This window comes from Toxotes jaculatrix, chromosome 15, assembly GCF_017976425.1.
Source record: "Toxotes jaculatrix isolate fToxJac2 chromosome 15, fToxJac2.pri, whole genome shotgun sequence".
In the NCBI taxonomy this organism is placed as follows: Eukaryota; Metazoa; Chordata; class Actinopteri; family Toxotidae; genus Toxotes; species Toxotes jaculatrix.
In genome coordinates, this window is record NC_054408.1 from 25,761,500 (window position 1) to 25,777,089 (window position 15,590).

The 15,590-nt window shown below is 41.8% G+C and overlaps 2 protein-coding genes across 6 annotated transcripts in view; both read right to left on the minus strand.

Moving 5' to 3' along the window:
• Nucleotides 1-2,477: 2,477 nt before the first annotated feature.
• LOC121194768 (interferon alpha/beta receptor 2-like) lies at nucleotides 2,478-9,581 on the minus strand. Of its 4 annotated transcripts, none has more exons than XM_041057788.1 (7): nucleotides 9,423-9,581; nucleotides 8,925-9,057; nucleotides 8,002-8,177; nucleotides 7,657-7,817; nucleotides 4,473-4,635; nucleotides 2,778-2,899; nucleotides 2,478-2,651 (listed from the first exon to the last, which is right to left on the minus strand). In XM_041057788.1, exons 1-7 carry the CDS (start codon nucleotides 9,484-9,486, stop codon nucleotides 2,631-2,633), a joined length of 840 nt encoding a protein of 279 aa, XP_040913722.1. In that variant the 5' UTR covers nucleotides 9,487-9,581; the 3' UTR covers nucleotides 2,478-2,630. The 4 variants fall into 4 exon arrangements, with proteins under 4 accessions (XP_040913722.1, XP_040913721.1, XP_040913720.1 ...); XM_041057787.1 differs by having other exon boundaries at nucleotides 8,925-9,060; nucleotides 9,423-9,571; XM_041057786.1 differs by having other exon boundaries at nucleotides 8,002-8,173; nucleotides 8,925-9,082; nucleotides 9,423-9,570.
• Nucleotides 9,582-10,882: 1,301 nt separating this feature from the next.
• Nucleotides 10,883-15,590, minus strand: part of LOC121194766 (interferon alpha/beta receptor 2-like) — a 29,479-nt gene continuing 24,771 nt past the window's right edge. For both annotated transcript variants that reach the window (XM_041057781.1, XM_041057780.1), the window contains exon 8: nucleotides 10,883-11,777. In XM_041057781.1, coding sequence (XP_040913715.1) covers nucleotides 11,061-11,777 — 717 coding nt within the window. In that variant the 3' untranslated portion in view covers nucleotides 10,883-11,060. The remainder of the gene's footprint in view (nucleotides 11,778-15,590) is intronic.

Genomic DNA, 15,590 nt, shown 5'->3' on the forward strand with positions numbered 1-15,590 from the left:
GTTTTGTTTGAGTTTTACGGTCTGAGACTTTTAGTTACTGGACGCGATAGAACATGATGTTTACAGTGAGCAGTGAACACCCCACAGGCTGTAGCTGCATGTGTGCTGTAATCCGCAGCCTCAGGGGCTGAATTCACCATTACAAGAAAAAGTTATTCAAAGTACGAAGGTGTTGGCAACAAAACGCACAACAGTATCAAAGGTTAAACTTATTGTGCCAGTGTTAGATTATGTTACTGAATCATTATTATACAGCACTAAAGCTTCAGAACACTGCAAGGCTCATTGATACACATGGGGACTGAAGGCTGGCAGTGTGGTCCAATCCCACAGATGATATTCTGAAAACCTGAATGCTGGCTATGATGGAAATCTGTCAGAACACACTGTGTTCTGCTGCGTATGGAACTGTGTAGCCGAGAACTGGTGTGCCCACGCTGACCCCTGTCCACTGCTGAAAGTGCCTACAGTGGGCACATGAGTAACAAAACTGGAACAGGGAGCAATGGCAGAAGGTGGCCTCTCTGATGGAGCATGTTTCCTCTTACATCATGGGAAAGGCTGGAGGAGAGATGGCGCCAGGATGTGCTATGAGAAGAAGGCAGGCTGGTGGGGGCAGTGTGATGCTCTGGGGTCCGGCGTTCATTTTGGGTGTTACTACCACCTACCTAAACACTGCTGCAGACCACGTACACCCAGTCATGGTGATGGTGTTCCCTCACAGCAGCGGCCTCTGTCAGCCACACTGCAAAAATGATTCAGGAATGGTTTGAGGAACATGATAAACAGTTCAGGGTATCGACTTGGCCCCCAAATTTCCCAGAATTCAAGAAGGCCCAACCTCAGAACTTACAGGACTTGAAGGATCTGATGCTAAAATGTCTACATTTTTTAATGACACAATGATTTAGCAATGGCTCTGGAGCGTTCTACAACCTTTAAACAGAAATTCTGCATTATAAATTGGAGTTTGATGTATCAGGGCATTTACCAGACAGACAAGGGTCCAAGGAAATAATAACTCTGAACTGTAAGAATCACTCATTTACACTCATATACACTACTGTGTATACTTCATTTTTAAACCATCAACCACAAACCTCATGTACATATCTGCAAGATATCTTGTTTTTTCTATTTTTCTATTATTTGTATATTGTTCTGTTTGATATTGGAGTTATTGCAATATTTTTACTTGATTTTCATTATACTATACTGTTATTTTGTTTTCACTTCACTTATTTATTCTAGAAATTTTACACACTCTATGTGCAATTTTCCTCTTTTCTTCATTTTCAACTGGGAGTTGTAAGTAACAGTAAGAATTTCCCTTCGGGGATTAATAAAGTTATTCTGATTCTGATTCTGAAAACATGCTATTGAGTTGCACTATGGGAGATGTAGGACCCTGTGTTTTGTAGCTTGCCGAAATGTCAGGATATCTTGTCCTCGGCTGCTTTGGGTTTGACCATTCTTTTTCTTACCTGTCTCTAAAAAGTTCTTGTCCTCCAACTTTACTAAGGTGCAAAACTGAATCACAGGAGAGTCTCTTTAATATCAGCAGCTAGAGAGGAGCAGTGGACACTGTATTCCTACCCTTCCGAACTCTGGAGCACTGATAACAAATCTTCAGACTATCTGTGTTTACTCCCTAAACCTCATGTCAGACAAAAGAAGAAGCCACTGATTTCAGTTTTATTTATTGGAAAAAAGATCGAAGAACTGTAATTACATTAATGTTCATTGAAAAGTTTAAAAAAAAGAAGAAAAAAGTAGACCAAAATTAGCTTCAGTGCTAATGTTAAAACAAGTTGCACAACTCTACTCCAGCACAACATGCTTTATTCACCAAAAGATTTTCAGCTCTCTCCACCATCACCATCCAGATTGTGGCAATCTTTCAAATACATTTAGTGAATAAAACTTGATGTGCTGGTGGTCAGTAATTGTACAACATGTTTTAATTTGAATGAAAGGCATTCGTTGCAATATTTTAAAGCAGGCCAAAGAAATGTTCATGGAATTAAAGGGCACATTTTCATCTTAGAACACAACAGCTTGTCAGCAAGAGCAGTAACCATGTGAAGAATGACAGAAAAAGCATCACTATGCTCGTCTGGCAGAAGATAACAGGTTAGACAGCAGTATTCAAAGAAGTAAAGACACTACCTGAAGTAATAATGCACATACTGCAAGTTCAGTAAATTATTCAAACTAATGCATGAACAAAAGTGATTTTTGTGGTTCTTCCTATAGAGATGGCTGCGTTTCATGTATTGGTTAAGGTATTTCTAAAGTTTATTTCCAGTTCCTGTTCCTCCTCGTGTGATCCAGTTATTGAAACAACAGTAACATCATTCATCTCAAACAGAAGAAGATTAGCGATATTAACATGAAGACAACATTAACACCTCACTCTGATGCTAAACCAGACATTTTAACCTCAGTTTGTCCATTTCTCAGAACCAGTCAGTCAAATTAACTCGGCCTAAATATGCTCTTCTGGTCTTGACCTCAGTCCTATCCCTCCTGGAACACTTTCACTGGAAATGTCTTCCACTCCCCCCTCAGAGTTGCTCCTCAGTGGTTGAATCGGGCTGTGGGCAGTCAGGAGGCAGCTGGTAGAGCTTTTATTGTGTATCTGTGTATGACTGATATAAGAGACACAATGACATGATACTGATAACATTGTAGACACCATCACCCTGTGTGTACATTTAAGGCATAAATGAACAATTAATTATTACATTCCCAGCACACAGAGCTAGATCAGTTACCAGAGTTCTGGATCGGCATTGTCTCAGGAACTCGGAGCTCAGCTGATGACGGTAAACAACCAATCCAAAGAGGAGGAATCCCAGCATACAGAAAGCACCCAGCAGGCCGAAGACCACATGCACTGTAAAAGATGGGGACATACTGTTAGGAACACACACTTCTCATCAATGTAGAAATAACATTAATTATGGAAAGACTGGAAGTTCAGTTAGCTTTCACTGCTAATTGGCCTGTGGCTAATCACTGTCATATTTCTGTGTGAAATTGTTCCATGCCATGTTCTTGGAGAGGGACCGTTAAAATTCAAATGAAGTTCCTCTTTCAGCCATTTTAGTCTGCAGCTAAAAACACTGAAGAGGAACAGTAGCCTACTCACATACAGCTGCCAGTTTCAATATTTACTTCCTTCATGAAGGCAGCTTTAGCTGGTGGTACCTGATCAGCACTAAACAACTGGTCCATAATCACTGGTCCGATTTCAGATGAACTTTGGAATCTATTTTGGTGCAGAATGAAGATGGGAAAAATTGTGAAGCTGTTTATAGATCATATCACATTTCTGGCATCTAGAAGGCTCTGCGCACACACACACACACACACACACACACACAGGTGTTTAGACCTCTGACCAGTTAGAGCTCTGTTCAGGTTGAAGGTGGGTGGAGCTATGTTACGAGTTCTGTGAGATCACCAAAGTGAAAGTGCTATTAAAAGTAGTACTGGTGAAAGTTGTCTACCCTCTAACAGGTGGAACAAAGCTAATGGGAGGAAGATGTCAATCCAGCACAGTTTGTACACTCCCAAGCAGTTCTGAGAAGAGGTGTGATAGGGCAACGGAAGAGGAAAAACCTGTGTGGGTATATCAATGATGTGCATGGCCCTTAAAGAGTAAACTTTTTTGAGTTAATGAATTACATGTACGGCCACATTACTGCACTAAATCAACAAACTCAGTTGATCCTGGTACCCTTTTAAAGTTCTTTTCCCACAGAGAATCCAGTGATTTTGTTCTGTCTGGACACAAAAAAAGCATGAAATACTCTGGGACACTTTTCTCCCAAAAAACTACAAGGAATTACAAGTACCTCCATCCACATTAAAATAACTACAACTTCAACAGTGTGACAGGCTGTGAACTTTCCACACTGAGTCTCAAAATGACCGAACCACAAAACAAACTGTGGTGGAAGCAGTGACGGGTAACGGGAACAGACAGCAGCACTGCACCAGGCAGCTGAGCTTTATTAAAAATACCTGATCCACTGAACCACGAGCACATGACAAACGATTATAATGCCGACACCATTTTGTCAAATGCTACACTGACCGCATTTAATCCACAATGTGTTAATTTTGTCACAGAAACATAAGAGTAAGAACCTACTTCCACTGCCTTTGTGACTTTTAGGTAAAAGTGACTGGGGTACGTTTACATAATAATATTTTTTGTCATGGTGGCAGCAATAGACTGGCATACATACTGTCTTCATACATGAGAGCAACATGTAAAATCCATCACATTTCTGTAATAAGGTCTTCACCTGAGGACAGCTGGCAGACAGAGGGTGAACAGAGGAATTGCTAAATGGCTTTGTTGCATCAGTCAGTCTAACAGAGTAAAGCTGACTGCACAGAGGGATAAAGAAGATGACCTGTTTCAAGGTTAGTGCTCTCTGTTTTATTTTCTTACGTACATGAGCTTCTGGGTGGAGGAGGGCTGGTGAAGGCACAATAAGGTTTACTGGAGACAGAGCTGGAGCTGAAGAGCGTTCTCACAGAGACGGTCACACAGTACTCTACACCTGGCTGCAGGTACGTGATCACAGTCTCCTCACTGTAGGGCAGGTTCAGTCTGAACTGGAACACACAGACAGATAAAGCAGGAGATAAAGGGCAGAAACATGGAAAACTCTTGACCCACAGTGTGTGACACATGCCAAAAAATGAAAAAATGGGTTATTTAAAACATGAGTAGGTTTGTTTGTTTTTTATTATTATTATTATTTAAGCCAAATTCTCAGTGGAGATATCTGTGGGAGTTAGTGTTAGACCATTCTAAATACTTCAGTACAAAAAAGTAACAGTAACAATGGAGACACATTTAATTGTTGAGTAAGTTAATGTAGTTTGCCCTAGCATGGCTTGAGTTAACATAGCATGGTTAGTTTCTCATTGCTGGAACTTTCCTCAGTTCAGTGTGGGTATACAGTATATATATACATATGTGTGTGTGTGTGTGTGTGAGAGAGAGAGTGCGAGAGAGAGAGAGAGAGAGAGAGAGAGAGAGAGAGAGAGAGAGTATGTTCGTAATTTAAAAAAAAGTAGCATACTAATGGTTTAGTTTGTTGAAGCTCAGCTAATTTGACGTACATCTTATTCTGTAAAGTAACTCGACACAGATTTGCACAGATTTGTTCTGTGGCCTGTTCTTCAGTGATTTACTGTTGTTTCCGAAAGGTTGTTTCTGTAGGTGGCGCTCCTCTCTTTCTTTGTTCAGCTTTTGGTGTTCACCCATTTCTTGTAATTCCAAAGAAACTGTTGTTGTTTCTGTAGTAAAACCGATGAATGTCTCTTTCTGCGTCAAAGTGCTTCATTTTTCAAGAGAAAGAGCTGCCACACCGCAGGTATTCAGCACAATCTTTTTTAGTTATTTTTAATTATTCACACAATTGGTTAAGAAAATCCTGCCTGTGTCTCTTGGATGTCACAGCAATAACTGCATTTTTTCAGGTTTTAAAACCTGAAGTGGAAAAAGGGACTATATTCTGACTATTTTTACGTATCATTCTCTCCACTAACGGTTTAACATCTGATCTGACCACCTCTTGTCACGTTTGCATTTCGTAACGTGGGGTGAGATGATTGAAATTACAGATGTGAAGATGAATTTCTTTTTTATTCTTCTCATCAGGCCGAGCGTTTCCTCGAACACAGGAAAACACAAGTGAGAGGAAAAGAGGAAGACGTGGGTAAAACCACACATTCTGAAAAACATCAGCCATCTGAGGGAAGCCGACGCCTCTCGAAGCCATACATGAGCCTCTGACATGTCTTTTGCGCAAAATACTCTTTGGCCTTGTGTGAGTCTTTCAAAGAGACAAAGAACAGCTGCCTTGTGGCTTTGTTGTTCTGATTTCTCAGTATCACACTGCTCTGACTTTCATATCATTTAAACTTGAAACCAACACTCTTAGAGAAACATGCAGATGTGCAGAAATCCACTGTTGTCTATTAGGGATGATAAATACACATGGATCAAATCATGCCAGCACTGTCTCAGTAAACAGCACTTACAGTATCTTCATTCCACTTCACACCAACACCTTTGTGAATTTCTGGAACAGGAGTGATGACACCAGTGTGGATTCTCTATAAACCCAGACCTAGTCCAAAACCAGTATTTAATGAACCTGAACCAGACAAAGACTCAGATCTAGTTAAATTAAATCAGCAGTGTTCGGTTTGATCTCTTTGGTCTGCTGGGCCCTTAATAACCTCCCCTGACTCTAACTATATTACTTTGATTAAGCACAGTTTAAGATGCAAAAAAAAAACAAAAACCCATCTGTATTTAGATTTTCACTGGGAATAGGCAGGTTGGAGATTGTCAAAACTGTTTCATTTTCTTTTGTTTAAACTCCAATCATACATTAACCAGAGAACCTAAATGAATCACGTAAGAAAGCAAATTACATCTTCAGAGAAAAAAACCCCCAACACATTTAAGCTGAGACTAAATGAAAGCTGCACAACTGTTAATGATGCAGACGGAAATATAACAGGGGAGGGTTTCATGGTGGGAAAATACAAATCAGATTAGTCTGAGGCTCAAGAACACGGGTCTGAAAAAAGAGAACTTGCACATATAAACGTAATGGGAACGAGCTCAGAAAGCTCAAACTATGAGACCAGAGACCAGAGTCTGGGTGAGTCTATCAACCATTTTACATGCAATTTGAAAACAGTCCCCACTTTACAGTCAACTGCTCACTTCCTGTGAAAACAGTATTTCTGAAAAATACCCAAAAAACCCTGCTCTACTACTCTTACTGTCACACGCAAAGGGGAAGGGAAGCAATATCCTCTTTGTGACAGGAAACAACAGGGTTTATGGGAAATGTGGTTTAAAGAATGATGAAAGCCTGAATCTTTTGTGAAGTGACCAGCACTGATGGCTCTCTTCCTGGGAGCCCATATAAGGGTAAAAACCAAACAATTCCAAGGGCCTGTCACTGACAAGGGCCATAAAAAATGATGAGAAACGTCCAGAGAGCCTCTGCATGTCCCAAATCTAGTAAGACATTCATACTAAGTCAGTGGTCTGGCCTGGTGTCAGGGCCAGCTGATCAAACTTCAGGCTCAACAGCCTTGTCTCCCTTTCCCCACACATGGACCCATCAACCAGCCCTGCTCCCACCTGAAGTGGGAGCTGAGCACCTTTGTGTTCAATGACCTGTCAGTTGGTATAGGTGGGATTTTTTTTTTTATCATTATGACAAATGTGTTGAAATCCTTTTCCACATGATGATCATCACATGAAACAGTGAGTAAGTCTGTACTGGATCCTGGCTGTGGTGACCACTTGACCCTTTCCTGCAGCGCCACCATCAGGCCTTGACACCAAAACAATGAGCTGAGAGCTGTTAAATCTCTTGAAACGCTCTGTCACTACAAGGGACAACTTCTAAATGATGCATCAGTGCAAGTTGATACAGAAACCCTGTTGGTCAAAGTGGAGTTTGCGGTTTGGAAAAGCGAAATGATCAACATCAAATGATGATGATCATATGTGGTTCACAAAACTGACTCCTTTCACCTTACACAAAGGCACCTGATGCATTACAAATGCAATAAAATTTGCAATACTCTGATGCATACCTGTGCCCCGTCCCTGGTCCTTTGCACATGGAAAATGACTCCTCTGTAGAGGTCCATCAGTTGCAGGTCCTGATGGAGCCCCCTTGTTTCAGGAACTCTGAGCTGCAGGATCAAACAGTTCCCACAGCCTGACACAGACACATGGGGAGGTCCCAACACAGCTGTGGGGGGAAATGAATGAATGAACTTACTTTCAGTCAAATGGGAAGAGAGTAATCACAGGATAAATAACTGTCATTTAAAAAAAAATGAAGCAAAGATGGCTGCCATTTGAGAGATGGTGAAGGAGATGCTGGACGACATCCTTTAAATCTTCTATGTATAAATATGTTGGTGGTGTCTCACTGTCTGACAGAGGCTGGAACCAGCCTGATTCAGTCCAGCTGGATGTCTGGGTGGGCGTGAAGGCCTGGACGCGGGCTTTGTAGTGACTGTACGGGTCCTTGAACTCTCTGGTTAGATTGCACACCTGTCCAGCCGTCAGGTCCACACAACTCCTCACTGGTGTCCATGACTTCTTCCTCCAAAATAAAAGAAAATATCAGAGGGAGGGGGGGGGGGCGGTCTGCTGATAATCCAAGAACACTGGCAAGATCAGTGTGTCATCCCAAAAAATACCTTTCAGCACAGCAATGAATGTTAATGCCAAGAAGGAGGAAGAGAAAACCTATCAACATGCAGCTTCCTGCGCTGTGCTGTGTCATCCTGATAACAAGGAACTCACACTTGTTGTGACCAGTCCACATTTACTCTTTCAGGAAAGTGCTTACTCACAAGGTTTGTGCTTCAGAAACAAAAATGAAACATATGAAACATATGTCACTGCGCAGCACCACAGTGCAGAAATCCTGTCACAAGTTGAAGTCCTCCAAAAGTATCAGCATACACAGAATGGCCCATTTGAGAATAATGTAGATTATGTTATATGTGGAATAATATCTTTTATTTTCTCACGCAGGTACCTCTGAGGGATCAGGCGCATTTGCCAAGCATCTGTTCTGAGGCGTTCATGGAAGGGGAGTCATTCCACGTAAATGGGATACCCCGACCTCCCCAAAATCAGTGCCTCTGTTTCAGGTATAGCTCTGAATCGGTGCCTCTGTTTCAGGTGTAGCTCTGTTTCAGGTGCAGATTCAGTGCTACACCTGAAACAGAGGCACTGATTCAGAGCTACCCCTAAATTAGTGCCTCTGTTTCAGGTGTAGCTCTGAGTCTGCCTCACTTGCTCCTTTGCCTGAGCTTTGTGATGTCGGTGGACTTACAGATACCTGTGGCAGATGACTTGGATGGTGAAGAGGGTGCCAGAGGGGGTCCTGGGCCCTGGCAGGAAGCTGATTGAATGCTCCATGTTGAAGGAGGAGATGGAGACGTTGGATGGTGCAGGGAGTGAAATACCAACCACTGCTGAGGGGGAGAGAGCAAGAGCCTAAATGTCACAGGAAGAGTGAGATGATCTGAATTTCCTACGACACTGTTCACCCTTAGTATTTATATTGTTAATTGCCGCACTACACACTGCTCAGTCTACAGTTTGCACAGATGGAAGAAACATTTCATCAATGACTCCTTCTCAGCTACGAGCAGCTACAGTGTAACACATCTATATACACACATCCATAAACACACATCCACATAGACACAGCTATATACACACATCCATATACTCACATACATATACACATATATTTACACACATCTGTATACACACATCTATACAGATGCACATCCATACACACACATCTGTAGACACATGAAATCATCCCCACCTTCAGTCCAGGGCGCATTACCAAGGTGGAAATACAGAAGCAGCAACAGCACCCACAGCCTCATCGTCCCTCCATGGACTGGTGTTATGGCTCACAGTTAAACGTCTTATGCAAGAGGTTCAGGTTTTTGGGTTTGAGACAACATATAGAGAGGGATGGGAGGGAGCTGGGGGTATGTGTGGGGGTTGGCAAACACCGTTTGTTATCATGTGCAGGGCTGAGTTTCCATTTCCCCAGAAGTCCCTCCCTGTGCTTTCTGCCCTGATTAAATCCTGCATTTCACTCGTTTTTATTGTCGTCGGGCCAAAACTGGTTTAAACTGGAGTCAGCAAACTTGGCTTTACCTTCACTTTTTGTTTCTGATCAGTCTGGTATTTATTTATTTTATTCTCATCATACACTTTAGTTTCTTTAAAAAGTGAGAGTGAACAATTGCACACTGACACTTCCTGCTGCTTTTACTGCAATAATACAGCTGACAGAAGAAGAATGAGTGAAATCTTACTTTATTACTGTGGAACATGCATGTTTATGGCTGAACAGAGTGGTATGAGACCTTTAGCAGCTTGACACTGATAACAAATGGCCAGATTTTACAGTTAACAAAAATTCACAGTGGTGGAATTTGATTATATTGTTGAAATAAAGTTGGCTGCATACTTAAAAAGTTGTAACAATACATGTATTATTAAACTAAACCCTGATGCAATGTGTAACTTCAGATGATACTGACCACGACAAGTTAGCAAATATAGAAAAACAAGAACATAGTGACACCAGTGGAATCATTTACTGTACAAATGCCTCAAATGGTGAAGTGATGCAAAATGAATCAAAGTATCAAAAAATGGCTGATTCATTTGATGATCAAGTAATCAATTAAGCAGCTAATAGTTTCAGCTTGTTACAACATCCACAAAGGAAATTCTGTCATGACAAACAAGCATCAGCAATGTGTTTAAAAGCAACAGCGTAGTAAAAAAAAAGAAAGAAAAAAAAAAGATGTCTTTTGTGTTTGGCTGGTTCCCTGCAACAAAATAAAACTGCACAATTAAATGACAAGAGCCATCCAGGAATGCAAAGTACATTGGTGCTCTCAGTCCTCTAGCTGCTGACCAGACCATGATACAAGTGTGTACAGTTCCAGAATCAGTTTAATGGGCAGTGCTGTATTTTTATCTGGCTTTATCTTCACACTAGAGAGCTGAAGAACTCTGAATCTGCCTCTTACCTGAGGACACACACTCATCAGTCAACTTTCATACAGTAAACTATGTGAAGAGAAACACAACAGGTCTGGTCCCACGGTATTTTTTTTGGGTCTCATCCTAAATCAGATTTTTTTCTGTGAGGTTTGCTCCAGTGTGTCAGATACTTTTACTCAGGAGAGAAGGTTAAAACAACAAACCAAAAATAGAAACTTGGGAAAGTTGGAAATGTTGGAAACCAAAAATCACCACTTCAGCTGTACTTCAACACTTGAAGTACAGCTGAAGGATGGACTCTGTGTGAGTACAGTATGTCCTGTAATGAGACTGCCGATGGAGATGAATTTGGACCAGTGTGACTATGTGTCTTTCTTTGGAAGACTGGGTTTACCACGTTTATCACACTTACAGCTGCAAAACCCAGAGACTTCTATAATAAACGCTGTAAGACATCTGTACATGGGCGGCCCATATATCCAGAGAGTTCATCTTCATCAGTGGAGCAGGAAATAGGTTCTATGGCAGCTTCCCTGGTATCCCAGGTTTGCAAGGGTTGAATTGGAGTAATGCTGTCCTCCTCCGGGGCAGAGTGAGATTCTGGCTCTACCTCTGCCGTGCCAAGACATGGTTCCTCCTCCTCCTCCTCCTCCTCCTCACGCCGGCCGAAGGTTAATGTGAGGAGGTTCACATCCTGGCTATCCTTCTCTCCCACCTCCTCCTTCTCCTCATCTGTCCTGATTATTCCTTCAGTCAAACTGTCTGTGTCTATGTGTGTGCTCAGTGTGTGGCTCTGTCCAGCACTGGACTGTGTCTCTGTGGAAAGTGTGACTTCAGGCTGTGGACTGTAGAGGTCTGATGTTTGGTTTGAGGAGAAGCTGGGCTGTGGTTCAGGCTTGGGCGAAAAAGGAGCTAACAAAGATGATGAAGAGGAAGAAGAGGAAGACAAGAGGTTTGTGCCCACCCGCAGTTTATAGCCTCCTATGCTCCCAGCGGTGCTGTCCGTCCCAATGTCCCCTTCACTGTCATCTGACTGGCTGCTTCTCTTTTCACCTGAAGAGGGCAGTGTTGGTTTAACATTAAAGATAGAAGACAAGGGTGTGTGGCAGGGTATGATGACTGGAGCCCCCTCTATCTGATGGGTGGATGTCTGAGATGTGCAGGGGACACAAAGAAAAAAGAGACACAGCTGTTAAAGCCAGAGACACAGCAGAAATATACATATTGCTGAAACAACAAATCCATTACAAAAGACTGTTTTCATATTTGATTAATTGTATGACCTTTATCAAATTAAATTATTAACCATTTCCTCAAATGTCAGGTGTCACTTTTATCCAATATTTTGTTTCTATTATTACCCTTTGCTTTGGTCAGCTGTGCTGCACACCTCTCATTGTGTTGAACTAATTGTGGAATTTTCAATCAATCAATCAATGAAAAGCTAAACTATACTTATTGTTTCTTGAAGAATAGATTGATTGTTATATTTTGACTCATTGTATTGGACTGCAATAGATGGCACAGGTGTGTATGAATTAGTCCACTCATCTTTTCAGCTCAAGCTAAAATGAGGGTCCTGGCAGACTGCGTCAGGTGGGAACATCTAGCAGTGGTAGTGGGATGGTGTAGATGTGGGACTCTCATTTACTCTCATAGCTTCTACAGCACATTTGCAGTAGGGACCAGTTACACAAGAGAGAAAAAAATGGATGGTGACAAACTGGTGGTAAAAGCACACTACAGCTGTGACTCACAGTATGTAATGTATTTAAGTGGTCCTACAAAATATTCAATGAAAAACTCTCTTGATATTTTCATGTAAGAAAGACCTGAAGAGGAATTTCTTCAGTGCTACCAAAGTATACAATACTATAAAACAGTGTAATACAGTCATTCTTCTGTTTCCAGGAGGCGACTGTGAGCATCCACAGCGGCACTGCTGACAGAAAATGTCACATGTGCAATGTAACTTGAGGCAAAAGAGCCAAGGCTGGAAGCACAACACTCTGTCTAAGCAAAAGCTTTATCATTACTTTAACAGCTGCGTAAAACAAAAAAACAAAAACAAAACTGTTGTTTTAAAGGAAACGCTAACATTATTCATTAGTCTTATAACTGATTACAGTATTACATAAATAATGTATGAAGCACATCAAACATTTCTAAAATACAATTTAAGTTTATCCACAACACACCAGAATGTATATGTATAAAGTGTGTATCTATATACTGTATTCTGTATGTGCATCATGCATGGTTGTAGATATGTGTAGGTATGTAACATTGGCTTCAGAAACACTTTTTGCACACTTGCACAAATGCAGTTTTTGGCCATCAAGCTACACTCAATAGCCTTAATGACAAAGTGTCATGTCTCAAACCTGATTCGACATAGGTCAGAAACCTTATATACACAGGCTCACAGCGGTGTATATAAGGTCCCACAATTCACACTGCATATCAGGACATAAACCAAATCCTGAAGTCCAAGTAACTGTCTGTAGATCTCTGTGATAAAACTGTGGTGAAGCACAGATCAGAGCGAGGATATAAAACCATCTCTGAAGCTGTGAGTGTTCACAGGAGCACAGTGGACTCAATAACTGTGAAAGTCTGGAACCACCAGGACTCTTCCTAGAGTCGCTCGTCCGACCAAGCTGAGTAACTTGGGCAAGAAGGTCAGAGAAGTGACTAAGTGTAGTGTCAAATTTTGTGCAATGTGTCCTAATCCATCTATATATTCCTCCTGTATTCCTGTGCAATGTGTGTGTGTGTATTCCTCCTGTATTCCTGTGCAATGTGTGTGTGAGTGTGTATTCCTCCTGTATTCATCTGGGAGAAAAAAGGTCATTTGTTTTCTTCTTATCAGTGCCTGTGGCAGCCTAGGGAGACATTCTGTCTGTTACTGCTGAATAACAACTGAGTTATCTCTCATTCTCTGCATAAGCTTTGGTACTTTAATGACACTGTAATGATGGGGTATGTAGAGGGATGGTGCTGGTATATGTGGCATTTAATAAAAGGGATAGTGTACCTAGATACTATTAGAAAACCAAGTATGATAAGAGATAAGTTTGACTTCATATCAGGCAGATGGAGGGGAATGGAGCGGGACATGCGCAGTTACGCTCAGACCTGTCCAAGAACCTGGTCAACGGTCTGCCACTGGAAAAGTGGGAAGGGCCAAATTTTGGACATGAATAGGATCATCCCAAAAACAAACAAATAAGGGAAAAAGGGGCATGGTCAGATGTGCCCCTTGGTCTGTAACACACCTAGAATTCACAATATAAAATGATGTACAGATGATATGTTTTCAGTCGTTTTACGCGGGCGGCTCGGATTTTTGACTTCTGTATTGAAGAATAAAGCTCTATGGATTTGACTTCTCTGGTCTCCAGTGCTTAAACCTCGAACCCCGGTCTGGACTCTTCCAAAACATTTGGCTGTTCCTGGTCTGACAGAGGAAGCAGTGCAAAGAAGGAGACAGGTGAACACAATTTAAATTCAGTAAATCAAATACACAAATATTTGATATTGTGTATAAGACAGATATTGTTCTGTCTGTTCTTTCTTTCAACCCCCAACGCAGTTACACACTAGGACAATAAACTTTTTGATAAAATCTACAGGAGAAGGAGGCTCCTAAAGAATGTATGTGTGTATTACATGTGCCTTGCTTTAGGGCACAGGGCTTCTGTATGATAGATCCCTCTAGCAGAGCTTCAGGAATCCTTGTGATATAACTTGATATGTTTGTATGTCAGAACGAGAAGTGATCTTGTTATGACATGAAAATATCATTTTATAGAGAGAAAAACATCTTGTTATAACAGTAAACTTTTCAAGTTATAACATGATACTGATCCATTTCCGGCGTGGCAGCAATATGCTGCTGTACGGTGACACACTGACACAAAATCTATCAACTTTTTACTGGCCCTGTCTGCATCTTTACCAGCCCCTTCTGTGTGCCTGGCCTTCATTCACTGAGCGCATGCTGCGTGTTACTTGCCAAGAGCCCTCTTCAGACGTGGAAAGCAAGGCCACATCTTTTCTTTTCCACCAGATGTGGTTTCTTGTCAGGAGTGGGTGGTGCTGGTGGTGGTGATGATGCCTTTCCAAAAACTTCAGCCACCATTGCATTTACCGTTCCATTCACTGACTAATGGAAGACTAAGCTAGATAATGACTCACTATCACCTCTTCAGGTAAAAAGTGGTATTACGAGACAGGACGGGGCTGGTTAGCATGCTAGCTTCGATAGATAGATAGATAGATAGATAGATAGATAGAGCTTTATTGTCACTTGCACAGAAGTACAGGCGAAATTACATTCAGAAGTATAGCCTCCGGGCCGCTGTAAATTTATTTCGTGCTGCCAACACGCTTTCCTGAAAAGTTAATTTGCAAGTTGCGATACATACATCTAACACAACAATCACATAATGACATAATGGGGGGGGAGGGGGGGGGGGGGGGGGATGTGAGCTGCATAGGAGTTTGAGAGGAGCACAGCCGCTGAGCTATTCTTCCAGGCCGGGGGGGGGGGGGGGGGGGGGGGGGCACAGAACAATACAGTCAATATGCAGAGAACTCATTTGTCGATCAGCGATCAATTTATCCAGATCAGTAATCAATTGGTCTGGCCTCAGTGCTCGTCATCCCCTACAGATGCATGGAGTAGCTTCGACATCTCCTCAAGTTTAACAGATAGTCCCTTCACCTTTCTTGTGTTTGGACTGTCTACTGATGTTATCATTCTGTCTCTGTTCCTCCTCAGATCGGGCTGAGATGTCACTGATCAGTCCTTCGATCCGAGCTATCTTCTGGTGTAATTCCGTCAGCCGAGTATCCGAGTTTTATCTCCACGCTTAGCAGTTGTGCCGATTTGCCAGCACCGGTTTTTCCAATTCTCTGATAAAGCAGGGTAACACCCAAGCCTCACCCATCCAAATAA